Below are 16206 nucleotides of genomic sequence, written 5' to 3' on the forward strand. Positions count from 1 at the left end.
TTTCAAATTCATCCCCTTACACTTGATTTTTACACTTGATTTTTATATTAGATTTAGTACTCATTTTAATTGTGATGTATATGGTCTTGAATCTTTTTATTGAATTAATTTGTCTTTTAATTTCATCTCTTGACATTTTATTTTTATATCAAATATGATCCTTATTATTTTTTACTATTATTTGTTGTTGTTCTTATTTTTTTTATTGAAATTGTTTTTTAATTTCATCTTTTATAATTTGGTTTTTTTTTTTCAATTTTGGTTCTCTTTCTTTTTAAATCTATATTTTTTAAATAACTTTTTTTAAATGTATCCCTAATTATTTTGGTTAGTTAGAAACTTTACATTATTATTTTTCAAGTTTGACTTTAATGTTGTGATCCGACCTCATGATTTGTGCCATAAATTCTGAAGGTTAGGTCAGGTTAGCTTTAGTCATTTTTAATTATTTTTTTAAAAAATTCATCGATCATCATTGAGTTCATTGGAAATTGGTGTTCTTTTCTTTTTTTATTTTTTTAGATTCATTTGTTCATTTGATTTTTTTAATTTTGCCCTTCAATTCAAAAATTTTGTTTGTTCTCTCAATTTTTTTTTTTCTAATGAGTTATTTAATCTCTTAATTTCTATTTCTCTATCTTTTAATATTTTTTTATTTCATCATTCAACATTTCATGTATAAAGATTTGATTTCTTAGGTTTTTCTCATTGTTTATATGCTCTACTCAGGAGTCAATCTAGAAACATTTACAGGTTGCGAGTTTAATAGTTTAGCTAGAGTTAACCTAAACAAACCAAATCTTTTTGTTTTATAAAAAAAAATCAAAATGCTACAATTTTTTTTTTTAAAAAAAAAAGAGAAAGGAAAATTAGTCAAGTGATTTTGACCCTGTTTTGACTTGATTTTTCCCGGGTTAACTGAAACATGGGTAAGCCCGAGCTGTTGACCATCTTAGACTTGATCAATTCTCCCTAATTTCTTTTAAAACTTGGCTCGATCTAAGATAAGGGTCACGAGTCAACCCGTCAGGTCGAGCTAGGTTTTAAAATAGTTGCTTTCAAAATATGATGCTTCCAAATTAGTCAGTAACTAAGGTTATGAATTTAAAAAATTTACAAGGATTGATATTTTTTTTTTTTTAAATTGCATCATTTGAAGTTGTTCGTTTTAAAAAAAAAGCTTCGTTATTTTCTTTTTAATCAGGTTATTTTTATTTCATAATCTAGGCAGAAGGTTTATCTGGGTGACTTAGGGTTTTTTTGAAGTTGCTTTTTTTATTCTTTTTTATTTTATCCTTCAAAATTAAATTTTTTTTAAATTAAATTTTGTTTTATTTTTTATTAAATTATTATATCCACATGATCCTACTTATAATTGTTGATAACCTCACTTGGTTTTGCACCATTAACAATTTTTTTTTTTATTTTTCTTTTTACGGTGTCATGGAATTTATTATTTTTATTTTTTAAAATATAATTACAACACTTCGAAAAAAATTTTATATTACAAAAAAAATTAATCAATCCACGGCAAAACACGTGCCATCTATACAGTAACGGCAAAACCCAATCAGAAGAACAGCAGGTAAAAATTATATATATATATATATATATCCTCTCTCCGGCAAGAAATTGTGGAGAGAGAGAAGAAAAGTGGGCAGGACAGGAGCAGAGAAAATCAATGGCTGCAGTGACAAGTGCATTGATAGCAATAGCAGGAGTGGTTCTGGGTTGGATAGCAATAGAGATTGCTTGCAAGCCATGCCTCAACAAGGGCCGTGAAGCCATCGATCGATCTCTCAATCCTGATTATGACCCTGACGATGATGAGATTCGCGTCCCAATTAACTCACCAAACTGATCTCCAACAACAACCGAATCCACGGCCGACCTTGATTCCTCCATCGCCTCGGTTTCTTCAGCAGCAAAACCAGCAATCAAGGCTGTCTGATTCTTAGTTTCAAAAGTCTTTTCTTGGATTGCCGTTATTTGAAAATATTTTTGTCTTTCTTTTCGGCTTTTTCTACGGGACTGACTCTCTGATCCAGTTTGGTATTGTGGTGTGCCCGAGTAATTTGAAGCTTTTTTTGTGTTAAATTAATTTTATTAGTAATCGTAGATTGTTGTGTTTTTCAGTGATTTTAGAATGTTTGGATATTAATGTAAAAGATAAATTTTAATAAAAAAATATTATTTTAATATATATATATATATATATATATATATTTTTTTTTTTTAAATAAATATAATATCCGTGCTATTTGCTTTGCTGTACAGTTGTTGTAAAACTACCAGTAAAAGAAGCATATTTGCTTCAAAGAAGATTTTAGATCAAATCTACAAGTGGGACATGTTGAAGAAAATTAAAATTTAGTTCTGCTTGCTGAAGAAGATTTAGTCGAGAAAATCATACCGAAACACCTCTGATATTTCGCGTTCGACTCTTGTAATCCAAGCACCATCTACTTAATTTATCACTCAACTTGAACACCTTAACACACTATAGAAGGAAGACATATTCGTGGATGGCCATAAGAATTGGAATTTTTCCTCAATGAACAAACTAAAACATGATCAATCATGTCAATTCCAAGCAAGCTCACAAAACCTAGAAGATAATGGAAACTGTTCATTCTGTATGGTGCTATGGCTAGGCCTTTCATGTTAGAAATTTAACGTTCGGAGGGCCTAAAATCGGCAGATATCTTACGTCCATCTTTTTTTTTAAACTTAATTTTCTGCATAAATAAAAACCCAGTTAATTTCATTATATTCAATGCCATAGATATTGAGGGTGTGTTTGAGATTGTTATAAGATGATAGTTTAAAATATTTTTTGTTTGGAAATAAATCAAAATAAAAAAAATTATTTTTAACATCAACACATCAAAACAATATAAAAACATAAAAATTAATTTCATTTCAAACCAAAAAAATTAAAAATTTAAAAAAACACAATTTATACCATATTCTCAAACAAACTTTAAATTACATCTCATCTCATTACCAGTTGAGCTTGCTTCGAGCCTTTCCGAGGAATAAAATGTGCAAATTAATTAGATTGAATCGATCAGTAACCATTGTACAAGGTTTGGGACTATTGATAATAGGATTTATTCGGGTGAAGTTACCTATAAAATTTAAGATGAAAATAAAGGAACCAAAGTAGTAAAATCAGAACAAAGGGCAACATGAGAACTATGCCTTCCAATGCAACAACAGCCGTTGAATAAGAAAAAAGCTATGAGCTCGATTTGAACATCGATCGTAAAGTTCGAGGTGCAAGTAAACATGCATCATCCCCAGTCCTATTAAAGCTCCATCATTCTTATTATGGCTGGTGAAAATGCCAGTTTGCTTTTCTCACCTCTCCCGTCTCTCGCATAAGCCACTCCTGGGAGCGGAGCTTAATTTCCCCTTTTCTTTTGAATCAAATTCCCCCCTTTATCTCAGGCGACTCAGAGAACATATAACAGCAGAGAAAGTAATGGACTGAGGCAGAATACGCTTTACAACTACAGTGTTGCTTGCAGCAAAAATAAACAACTACATACTGTACATTAATCTGGCCACGATGGAACACCTGCCTCTTGGGTGGGACAGAAGTTTCCCGTGCCAATTACAAGGACACAATTGGTGTGACAGTGTGTTAGGCCAAGTAATTGTATATCTGAGGGTTGTTCTTGTCTCGCTCCAGGTATTCCCTGTCGATAAGGCTTTCTATCCTTTTCTTCAAATCAGCCGGCTTTATAGGAAACTTCAGCTGTTTGCAACATAAAATATTTGTTTCATCAATATCAATATCCAGCAATAAAGTTTCAGAACTGGAAGTTTGCCTCCCAATTTCACTCATCTACCAAAGTGACCAATCACAGTACATTTGGGTGAGACATTTCATAAAGTAAAACGAAGAGATGATCAGTAACCCACAAAGTCTGGATTCATCCCTACTCAAGAAAAATAAAATGAAGCAGATTTACCTGCTGGAATAGTTCAGTTATAAGAAGCGTGTGACTCAGCACTTTCCTTGTCTTCATTATCCGAACAATCGCAGCATCGACCTGTTACATATTAGGCAATATCACAAATATTACATCCAGCAATTTCATGTCTTTGTTGAATTTTCATTACAAGAAACTGATTTTAATAAAAATGGAACTTAAGTGAAGGTTAACCTGATATTGACGATCCTGAAATACTCTCTCAGTGGTGCTTGTGTTCTCTTCTACAGTTTCCTTCATCTGGATTGCATTGACCTGCATCCCAAAACAAGTGTTACCTCCATGATCCAAAATACAACTGGCAAAGAAAAAGCATGGAAGTACCTTAATAATTATAAAAGCACTTTACTGCACAAGGTCAACTCTTCGCATTAGCCATGCTCATTCAAGTAGGAAAAAAAAAAGCTATTTTGACTGTAGATAGGTATGAAACTGATACCTTTATTCGATAGAGTGGAGCTGTAAATCCTTCATTGAACACAAAGGAATCATCCTCCTCCACATCCCTCCCTTTGGGCAGCTGTAAACCATAAATTTTATAACAAGGAAAAAAGGGATGAGCAAAACCCAACATTTAACAATTTTATCAGCATTTGTAAGATCTCACACGCGATGCAGTTAATCATTGCCTACCTTTTGCAGAACCCGAACTTTTCCACATGCCAGAGACTGCAAAGTTCTTCTAAGCTCCTTGTCTTCTATGCCAGTAGAGTCTTTGATATCTTGAAAACTAAGCTTTTGGGCATCATTAAACAGCATCAGAACGACAGTCTGGAGTAGAAGGCATGAGATGGTAAACAATTAGAACATGGCCGCTTACGCAAGTTGCTTCCATAAAAACAAATGAACAGTAAGAGACAATGTAAAGGGCAATGCATTGAAAACTGAAAAAGACCAACCTGAAATAGAGAAACTGCCAGCTCCTTTTTACCTTTTGGAAACTCGGCTTTCAATACACAATGACCCAATGAGTTTTGCCACATTAAGCGCCTTCCACTATACTTGCTTAAGTAGAATTCTTTGAATATATCCTATATATAAGGAAATTGTTTATTCAATATTTTAGTGGCTGTAGATGTGGGAGAAACATCAGGTCTTTTGCAAAATACCTGATAAACATTCAGCTCATGAGGAAGCCTAACATCCATGGGTGGATATGTGGGCCAGTACCTGCAGTCCAGCCAACCAAATAAATTAAATTTCTGTAGGAATTAAGGAACTAAATATACAAATTTTACATCAAATACAAACAAAAAGGATCCAAAACCAACCCAGTGGTTAAAACATGTACACTCATTTCAATCCCTGATGGAAGTTTTGTCCTGGCCTGAGATGATTGTCTGAAGGACTCATTTATCTCCTTTGATAGTTCAATATCCTGAAAAAGCACCACCAAGACAAAGAAAACGATAAAAATGTAGCCATCTTCATCACTGGTAATCCATATGAAGTTACTAAATGAAAGAAAGAGGTTATTAGGATTGAATAGATACAATGGCATATAGAACCTCAATTCTAAATCTAAGAAATTCAAAGCAATGGTTACTTCCCAAAAATAAAATTCAATAAAAAAAAATCCATGTATGAAACCAGCATCAAGAATATGCATTTTGTTTTCCTCAGGGAAACAATTTTATCATTGTACATTCACGTTACTGAGTTCAAACTTTAATTTCTCCTAACATTTCAACTACCTTCAAGAAATGACACAACCCTGTGTCACTCATGGAGTCCAATCAAGAACCATTTCAACAGACATGTTATATTATGTATATATAAACCACACATTCAGCGGTCAAAAAATGTGTTTACAAACATTGAGAATCAAAAGTTTACATTTACTTTTTATCTTTATAATTATTTCTATTTTAGGTGCACATGCATGCAATGTTGGAGGGATTGGGAGTTGGAGGCAAAAGTAGCACATGCACTTATGTCATGTGGGAAAACTGAAAATGGGTGAGAGGAATATAAAGTTTCTCCGTGTTAATCTGAGCTTCATCCAATTAATATTGCCACCTCTGTTAGTGTATTTGGCATGAAAGCATTGCCAGGGGCATGAGAGCTTCACAAAATTTATGTTTTATAACAATAAATTACCATCCTCCAATTAGAAGTTACAGTGAGAAAAGTAGAACAAAGACAAGTCGTTGATGAACTTGTATAAAAAGTGCAGACCTTAAACATTCCTTCAAGCTTGTTTGTAAACTGGCTACCACATTCAGTTTTCAGCTGCAATGACAACACAAACATATTGATTTCATTGATAGAAGAACAGGACTCAGAAAACATTTACTCGTAAAAGTTGTTGTGCTTAACCTTAGATATCATAGACTTCTCTGCATCAATAGAAGCACTTTTTCCCAACAGCAGTCTTTTTGCAAGATCCTTCTTATAAAATGCTTCAAAGACATCCTTACCCTTCATAAAACAAAAGAAAATGAAGATGCATGTATCTCAGCATCATTTTGTTTTGTACAACACCAAAAATATGATAGTATGGAAAAACCTGGTGAGCTAGTAGTGAAAATACTGACTTCTTTAACACATAAGATTACCTGAATAAACCTGAATAAAACCAAAACTTTATCAAGTGTACCCTCCAACTCTTCCTCGGAAGTACCCTTATTCCCAGCACGAAGCTTCTCGTCCAAAAACTTTGCAATCAGCTCAGCAGGACGGTTCTATCAAATGGAGAACAAAATTAGATATTTAGGAAGTTAAAAACAACACTATAGAATGAGTATTGACGGCCAACTAATAAAAACTCATAGAACAATGAAAAACAACAATTTATGGGATTTCATCATCTACGGTTGACAAACTATTAGATATCATGTGTGCACCAAAATCTTTCACCAATAAACAGAGACGTACAAGATTAAATTGTATTCCCATGACGAAATCAACTATCACCAGAAACTAGTGAAAAAACAACATAGAAAGCACCCTCAAGAATGATATACATTTGTTTTGGCATGGGTGTGAGGTTGTGTTATTTCTGATGTCTTCCAAATGGAATCAACACGTTGCATCATATAACTTTATATTTTAGTCCTATGGCAAACCATAAGAAATCACTAGTATTTTCTGACGTCAATTAATGATCATAAAAGCAGAGGGAAAGCGTGCGACCTCCTTACACCGAAAGAATACAAGTCACATGGAATATCATTACTGGGGTTTTTGCAAATACACAAAACATCTAATAATATGAACCAGAACAAAGAAGAAGAAGAGCATTAAGAGGAAAAAAAAAAGGGAAAAGAACGGTAATCTTCAAGAGCCCAATGATCACCCCACTAATAATCTATTATTGCCTAAATACCCATTTCTGTAAATTCCAACAGATACATCATAAAATTCTTTTCAAATTACAACCTAATGCCGAGGAGGATTTTTTCAGTTGGTCATCGACTTAGCAGCTGCCTAGCCTTGTCACAAGCTTGGGCCCAAATAGGTGTGAAAATAGCACTGTCCTTATCATGCTTAAAGATATTTTATCTCACAAAAGAAACTTAAAGCTGATTTAAGCAAAAAAAATAAAACAAGTTAAAGAAAACACTTGACGAATGTTTTTTTCCATGGCTATCTTGTGATTACTACACAGCAAAATGAATATTCTTCCAATGCGATATGCTTGGCTGATATGCTTGGCTGATCATTAAACATGTAAATTGTAGAACTCAAAAAACTCAATTTATTGAATACGTAATCTCCCACAATAAGGAAATCAGACAGCTTTGTCCTCCTCTCCACCTCCCCTTCTCCCCAAAGAAAAGAATGCCATAAATAGTAACAAAGATTCATGGATGAGGATGAAAATAACAAGGACCAAGCACTTAACCCAAACAGTTTAGTGTTTCTTTATTTCTTTTTCTTTTTTTCTGCACAGTATTTAGGTATATATCCAAATTCAATGATGAATTATGTATGCATATCCTCTAGCATCGATATGGGAGCTATGCATCAGGGAGGCTTTCCCAAGGGATTAAAAAACATACAGAAAAACTTATAGGAAACTTTGTCTCTTTCATTCCTAATTAGAAATGCTGGAAGGACATTACAGAGCAAGAGATCATTCCTTTCCATAAGAACAAGCATAGGAAAAACACTCGGAAGAAATACACAATAGACAAGAACATTTTATTTTATTAGTTAAAGAAAGAAATGTAAACACACATGTAAGAAGACTGATGACCCATTTGGCTTACTACTTAAAAAACCACACAACAATTTGATGAAATTATAAGTGACTTGGGCAACTGGGCAACTGTAACTTGTTCTCTCTGAACTAATAAAATATACATAACATCTCCAATGGAATTTCTGACACTGATAAATATTTGCTTCATGCAAGACCCAATTTTGTCTCTAACCCATAGCTTTTTTATAACCCGATCACTTTATTTTGAGAGCCCCTTGGTCAAAATCAAAACCTGGAAATTCTATATTTTCCCATAACCTAGCCCTAGTGCTGTTAAAGGTGCACCTTAGGTGCTAAGCACAAAACTAAAACACTTTTCAAACCCTAGGGGAGGCACCATAAACAAGGAACAAGGGTCTGCTCAAAAAGCACCGGGAAAAAAATAAAAAAAAATAACACTTGCTAGATGAAGATTCATCTATTTCTTTTTCATATCAAGTTTTATAGGGTTATGTGAATGATATTTAGAAGTTTAGGTGATATTAGTTATGATCTACAGTGGTTTCTACCAAGATAAAAACTAAGACTTTTCAGCCACATTCTTATGGCCACACAAGTTTTACGGAGGATATTTTGTAAGCAGAGGAAAGATTCGATTTATGATTCCCCCACCCCCAAAAAAAAAAATTAAAGAGAGAGAGAAGAGAAAAACCATCATATATTAGGTATTATAGGCATGTGCCTTGCTTTGCTCAAGTGTACAACTAGGCTCCAAGAGCCCTTAGCACTTACCTGACACAGTGATATTTATGACATAGCTTAACCAATAAATAAGCAGTTGTAACACCTGTTCAGTATTGATGTGCAGCTGCAGCTACTGAGCTACAGTTTGAAATGAAAGTAGCACTAGTAGAAGCAATGTTAGGTAACTAACTACTGCAGTTTTAAAAAATTATATTTTTACTTGATAGACTTGACTACAAGTTCCTTTGTTTTTGGTTGAACACAGGTACCTTACTTTGATCCAAAAACAAAGCAATTCCTTTATAAGAGGTTAATGTTTTTTTTTTTTTTTTCAAGACAGATCACCTTAACCAGTGCCCATTTCATACTGGAGAAGCCAATGTATGAACAAGGATTAATTTTACATCCCCACTAGCTACTCTAGGTTGGAGGGTGGGTCATGGCATGGAAGTTATATGTACCTTTTCTATACTTTGAATCAGGTGTGCTTCACATAATTTCCTCTGCAATATTGGGCTTTAATGTTATTTATCATGCACTTCTAGGACCCAAGACTCTTGAAGAATCTTTTCCATTTTTTATGTATGGTAAGATAGAAATAAAATGACACCAATTTTAGGTGTTCACATAATCTTGCTAGGTATAGGTGCTTTTCTTCTATTATTCAAAGCTCTATACTTTTAAGACACAAAAGTGGCTACAAGAAGCTGAGAGCAATAGCAACCAAACTACTTTTTCTCTCCATCAAATTACCAGGAGAATCCCACACTACGATTTTCTCAGGAAAGATATTGCATGATAAATTGTACCACAGGACATTTTCTTAATGTGTTACTTTTGGTAGAAAACTAGAATATGATCCCAATATCAATTTTGATTGAACAGTAGTCTGATCCTATCAATAAAAGATGTGCCATTTTGTTGAATAGCACTGCAAATGCAAATCACTGCATTAAATTTAAAGCTAAATTAATCTAACTTTCACCACTCTAATATTGTCCATTTATATTGCAAATTCTACCATTAACCACTTCGGATATGTCAGTATGTATGCTGCAAATTTAACAATTAAAATACTTCAGACATGTCTGAAGCCCAGAAAAGTTTTACCTTAGCCTCACCAGATCTGCAAACTAAGAGTCATTTGGTGACATTTCTTTAACAATTACGTTTAAGCCTGCCTTTATGGCATTTAAAGTGTTTTAAGAAAACACTTCATGGAAAAGTTCAATAGCTCTTTTTTCCTCTTACCAGCATTAACTTTTTAGGTACCACTAATTACTTTTTAACAAAAACAAAAGATCAATGCATAATCAGCAGACATAAGTATGGAGCAAAAGGTTGAAAATACCTATCATTTGCAGGAAAATTTCATTCATATTTTTATCTCCACTTTAGTATTTCTAAAAGGCAAGTGTCGCTGTTCATTTGATTGTTGTTTACTCTAACTCCTCGTTTACCTTTTATTTTATTGTCTTTCCATTTTCTTTCAACATGACAACGGTGAAAACTTGTAAAGATTTGAACTCAACATTTTGTGGGGTTTGATTATCAGAATTTACTGTAAATTGTATGTGAAAAAGTATTTCATTTTTTTCTCTATTCTCTTAGAAAATTTTCAAGAACCTTTATAGTTATTGCAAACATTTTGTAGTAATCTCATGCAGCACACAGGTGATAAGCTTGTTGAATACGATAAAATTTTGCAACCAATTAAGATCAGACCAACAGAGCAACAGACTAACCTGGCGAAGATTAATTAGATGCTCAAATGCATCCTTTATGGTGATGCAAAATCCTTCATTCTTGGAGAAGCTTTCTTCCCATATTGAATCAAGAGAAGCCTTAAATTCTAACAGGGAGGAAACCATATCTTTGTCCTTCTCTTCATCCATGACAATGCCCTGCCCAGTTCTTCTGATGTACATGCTAAGGGCCTGCCTTAATGACTCAAGGGCATTGACCCTTAAAAACAATGAGTACATTGTCTGAAGGTCCTTAATCCGATGTCCATCCATCAGCATCATGAACCCCTGGACAGAAGAGAGAAACAAATGATTATTCAAGCAATGAAAATAGATTGCACTTTTGAAGGAAGCTATGTATAACTAAAGGGCATTTGCACCTTATCAAGAATCGCGGATATATGGCGTTCAAGTAGCTGCGTTTCTGCAGTTGCTATTAGTGGCTTTTTAGTGCTTGCATCAACGTAAATATTACATCGATCTTGTTCTTCATTCAATCTTGACTGCAGGAACATGTAACCCACCAAATGTTCCAGGGGTAAACAAATATTAAGTAAAAGAACTAAAATAAAAGCTGCAGATAAAAGCAAAAGTGATTTTCATATTCCACTTTAATCCTGTATAATATCAGAGGAAAAACAAAAGGCACCTCCACATGCTTCAAGTAATCTGGAACATCTGATTGCTGCATGTATTTCATGCCTTCAGCAGCATAGAATTCAGATGTGCACTCAAGGAAAGGTCTTTCAAAACTTTCTGCATAAATTCCTAGTGAAGTGAACATCTTCAAGAGATGGTCAAGGAGAGATCTATCAGCTGATTCACCTAATCTGCAATCACAGAAAAAGGATCTCTATGAAGTGTCCAAGAAGTAAACTATAATACTTTAAAATACTCCAATAATTTAATGTCACAAAGTTCTCAATTGCAAGATTTGTGACCACTCCATAAATTGATCTCCTATATCCTAGAAACAAGTTTCCTTTTTCCAATCTGTGGGAAAGGGAGTGGAATGATTTACTTCCAAGGTTTGCAGATATTTAGTTTTCATTTATTGGCAATTAATTCTTTGTCACTACATGTTTAATAATCAAATTGGAGAATAAAAGCATGTCTTCATGTTACAACTTGCAAGTAGTCTGTGTTCCAGTCAAGTATTGATACGAGTTCATCAAACTCAACTCTTATTAGCACCTATGTCATTTGTAGAAATAGTTTTGAAAGAAATTTAAAGAACAAATACACATACAGTACACAGAAGTTGCCAGGATAGATGTGAAACCCATTGACAGAAAACAAGAAATCTGAAACATATGCTAGACTAAATATTTTAGTTTACAGAAGTACCTTTCCCTCTCAATCATTCGTAAGATGCCAGTGACAGTTTTGTGCTCAACTTCAGGACACAAAGAAAGATGCTTGCGGAAAAGCTGCAAGCCCATGTCCCACAATGAACGCACATTTGGGGTTTGTTTCACATATGTTCTGTCCAGATACAAGGCTATGCCACGGATCATCAACATCTGGTCACAGAGATCCTTCCAGCATGTTGCAACCAGTTTTAAGAAAACCTCCAAATCTGGGCTTTGACCAACTAAGGATTGTAAGGCTGCAGATATATGTGCTTCACACTCCTTTTCAATTCGTAGATAAAGATTCCCCCCCATCTTATGCAGGCACAGATCATTGACAGCCTAATGACAACGTCATGGTTCATCCCAAAATCAACCAAAAACACATCAGAGTATAAAAATTACTGTGTTGAGTTGAAACAAGGATAGGATGAAACAATGAGAAATAAATTGTAGCAGTCATACCTGATAAAGCTTCTCTAAGTCACAAGGAGCTGGTTGTTTCAAGAATATAGCCTTAATGGCTGACTGCAGCTTAGCCCATGTATCCTCCTCGAAATTTGTGGGCAGAGTTGGTTTAGCTTCAGTAAACACAATAATCAGTTAAAGGTGAAACATATCTGGCTAAATTTTTACAAGGAACTGTAATTTCATAATCTAGATTCACTGCTACTACTAAATTCAATGGATTCAATTCATTCATAGTCATAACAAAATTGGAAGCATAAGAACATAGCTCATTAATGAAGAATGAAACACCAATTCATCAACTAGAATCTACTGTATTAATGTTTACAAATCATTCCCTAAGAATTCATTCATTCCACGGTGTACCAAAGCACTTGCCCCATCATCATGCACGATAATGAGGTGTTGCAATTGACCTTGAAGAGTTTGGGCTCAAGAAAAAGTTTTAATAGGAAGTGCTAAGTTAATGAGAAACAGAAGAGATGTTAGAAAGACATAATCGAACGAAATACAATCATAGCTATTTCCAAGCTTTTGGATAGTATATATAGAAACTAACATTGAAGAACATAGAATTATTATGAAGAATTCATGTAAACAAGGTGTAAATACTTAGCAGCAAATTGAATAGATAACAAATTCTGAAAAACGAAAGCCCAAAAGAAGCTACGAGGTGTAACAGAACTGCAAGCAATTTCCCAGATCAAAAATTGAAAGTTATCATACGTTTTTCTCATAAAATTTGTATTTATAATAATCAAAACACTGAAATCAATAGCTCAGTTCACTCCTAAGATGAAATCACACCAACATGTTAAGCTAAGTAGCAACGAGATCCCAATATCCAAAAAAAAAAATCTATACTGCACAACCCATCATGTTAATCACACCAAAAACCCACATTAATTTTGTAATATATAAGCAAAACCCATGATTGAGAAGTTGTTAGAAGTTACCCTTGACGAGCTTGATGACGAGCTTCTTGGCGGGCTGTGGAAGAGTAGCTTTTTTGCGAGACAAATTAGCGGCGGCGGGAGGAGGGCGGTAGTCGACGAGCTTGGGATCGTCGTCGAGAGACATGGAGGAAGGATCGAAGACGACGTCATCGGAGTGATGGAGGCCGTTTTTGTTGTAGTCGAGAGGTGAGCAGGCGGAGGCGGCCTGGCACTTGGCCTTCTTCATTGGAGGGTAAGTATTAGAGGTGGAAGTACCGGCGGTGCTAGTGGTGGCTGTGGCTGAGCGTTTGGTGGGGAGAGACATTAACAAAATAAAGTGATCTGTGTGTGTTATTAAGAGGGCATCGTATTAAAATGAAGATTTGAGAAAGAAAATAGAGAGCTTTGATAAAGACATCCTCTCGGTAACTCATTTTTATTTTACCCTTGGTGCTAGTATGTGTATTGTTTTTTACTGTAGCTCTTCTGTTTTCCTACTTATTTGCTGCTTCTAATGAGTAAATTTTTTATTTTACATTTTGTTTTTTTAACCATGCTTCTTGCCTAAACTGTCATTACAATATTAAAATTTAAATTTAAATTTAAAAAAAAATACAAAAAAAGCCCAAGACTCCACTTCTTATATAATATTATTTTCTCATTCTTATCATTATTGAATTGATTTGGATAAATTAACTTTCTTACATTTTTTAGCACGATATAAAGATTTAATTACCCTTGGAAGAAAAAAAATTACGTGAAGAGGCTATGTTGTCCCTTGAATTTCTTAAGCACAATGAAATGATTGAGTTGCCTTTTGATACCAAAATTTCATGGTGTTTAAGAGCATTTTCATCTTTTTCTTTTTTTTTTTTTTTTAGAAAAACACATGTTCACTTAAGGCTATTTGATAATTTATCAGAAAAATATTATTAAAAAAATATGTTACACTCGTATGGTTAATAGTGACCAAATGCTTCATTCAGACACTGTTTAGGAACGCGCACCGCGTTCCAAAAAAATTCAATTTTTTTTTATTAAAATTTAATATGATTTGTATGTTTGGGATCGTTTTGATGTTCTGATGTCAAAAATAATTTTTAAAAAATAAAAAAAATCATTGACATACATTTCAGCATAAAAAATTATTTGAAAAGCAACCGCTACTATACTGCCAAATATACTCTCAATGGTGGCATCTAAATACTCTTTGTGGCCCCTCTACTTTTAAGTGGTGTGTATGTTCAACCAAATTTTAGTTTGGTGTTATCAACCTTTTTTCCTTTTTTTTTTTTTTTCTAATCTCGTTCTTGATTTTCATACCTAGCCTTTCAAATTCTTATAGCAATCCTTCAATTTGTTTTTTTCTTTAAATTGTATATATATTTTTTTAATTACTGTTTGTTTTATATGAAATAATTTATAAAATTAGAAAATTTTCAATTTCATCCTCCTTTAATTTTTTTTCACATCTCAGATTTGGTTCTCATAAACCTACTCATTCTTTTTATTATTATTTATTTTATTTAAGATAATTTTTAAAATTGATTTTTTTTTACTATTTCATCCTCGTTCGGTTTTTTCTTATCAGATTTGATTATTATTATTTTATTGCTATTTATTTACCTTGGAAAAATTTTAAATTAATATTTTTTTCTGGTTTCTTTCTTCAACAATAAATTAATTAGGAATTGAGCTTCATGATTAGTCTAGGTCTAGGATTTCACAAGTTGGGAGTTTTTTAGATTAATCTAGGTTTAAGAAATTCACCTACGTTTGCTTGGTTTTGTTTTTCTTTTTTCAAAGTTCAAGTTTTTTCAGTTTCATCCTTTAACATTTATTTAATTGGAGATTAGGCTCAGTTATTTTTTATTTACTTTTTGTTGGATTTTTTCACTAATTTTGAAAATAATCCAAGTTATGTTGTCCTTCAATATTGGGTGATGCAAACCTCTTGAAAACCCACACGTAAAGACGTCAATTCCCAGAAAGTCAAGTAAATTAAGTTTGATAAAAGTGTGACACAAAGATAACTTGTATCTAGATACCAACACTATTGAAAATGGAAACCCCCACCCAACAAATATTGATTCACGAACGAGAAGTATAAGGATGATGCCATGAAGTCAATTGTTCTTCGATAAGTTGTTTTTCAACTCTTTAGAGAACCAAGGAAAGGAGATTATCTAACCAACACAGGAAAAAAGAAGTTTATTGATATGAAAATTGTGTGACCTTTACATGTCTAGTTATGCCTTTATTTATACTGACTTTAGACTGAAACAAACCTTAATGAACCCTTTATGTAGATTTATATGAGGCATACTTACAATTAAACTCAAATAATATAAATAAAACCCTAAACTAAGAAGAAAATAATAATAACAATAATAAATCTGAATTTAATATCCTAAATATGATAGGATCAAATTTACTGCCCTTTAGAAGTCTTGTATAAGCTAGGAGAAATCTAATTTGAAAAATTTATGCTATCGCCCCTTTAGGTATTTGATTAGCTTGGATTTCCTTGTTTAACTTGGACAAATAAGAAAACAATTCTCCCTATTTGTTGCTGATTTAATTACTTTCCTTCTTAGGATAGGAAAATCATTACATAATTCTTCCCTCTTTAGGAATTAGATCTACCGAAACTTCCTTGATTGTTTAAGAAAATAAATTGTTGACTTTCTATCCTTTTATCATTAGGAAAAACAAGCCTAACAAGGCTGGTATAGGGGCAGATACATCAGGCCCTTGTTCCACACAAATTGGGCTCTTCTTGGACCTATATTAGATGAATTAGAGGTTGTTCTT

General features: G+C 33.3%; 2 protein-coding genes across 3 annotated transcripts; one reads left to right on the top strand and one right to left on the bottom strand.

Moving 5' to 3' along the window:
• Positions 1-1612: 1612 nt before the first annotated feature.
• LOC118058339 (outer envelope membrane protein 7) lies at positions 1613-2203 on the top strand. Its single transcript, XM_035071050.2, has one exon. It carries the CDS (start codon positions 1682-1684, stop codon positions 1859-1861), a length of 180 nt encoding a protein of 59 aa, XP_034926941.1. The 5' UTR covers positions 1613-1681; the 3' UTR covers positions 1862-2203.
• A 1027-nt stretch (positions 2204-3230) lies between these two features.
• On the bottom strand, positions 3231-13759 carry LOC118058355 (cullin-4). 2 transcript variants are annotated; one of them, XM_035071068.2, is made up of 17 exons: positions 13414-13757; positions 12455-12570; positions 11985-12331; positions 11287-11467; positions 11018-11140; positions 10638-10925; positions 6560-6685; positions 6321-6422; positions 6180-6233; positions 5273-5379; positions 5111-5171; positions 4901-5032; positions 4635-4772; positions 4441-4521; positions 4176-4256; positions 3981-4061; positions 3231-3763 (listed from the first exon to the last, which is right to left on the bottom strand). In XM_035071068.2, the coding sequence occupies exons 1-17, from the start codon at positions 13715-13717 to the stop codon at positions 3650-3652; spliced, it is 2436 nt and encodes an 811-aa protein (XP_034926959.1). In that variant the 5' UTR covers positions 13718-13757; the 3' UTR covers positions 3231-3649. The 2 variants fall into 2 exon arrangements, with proteins under 2 accessions (XP_034926959.1, XP_034926960.1); XM_035071069.2 differs by lacking the exons at positions 3231-3763; positions 3981-4061 and adding an exon at positions 4326-4349 and having other exon boundaries at positions 13414-13759.
• Positions 13760-16206: the final 2447 nt, after the last annotated feature.

The sequence above is a fragment of the Populus alba genome, chromosome 11 (genome assembly GCF_005239225.2).
Source record: "Populus alba chromosome 11, ASM523922v2, whole genome shotgun sequence".
NCBI lineage: Eukaryota > Viridiplantae > Streptophyta > Magnoliopsida > Malpighiales > Salicaceae > Populus > Populus alba.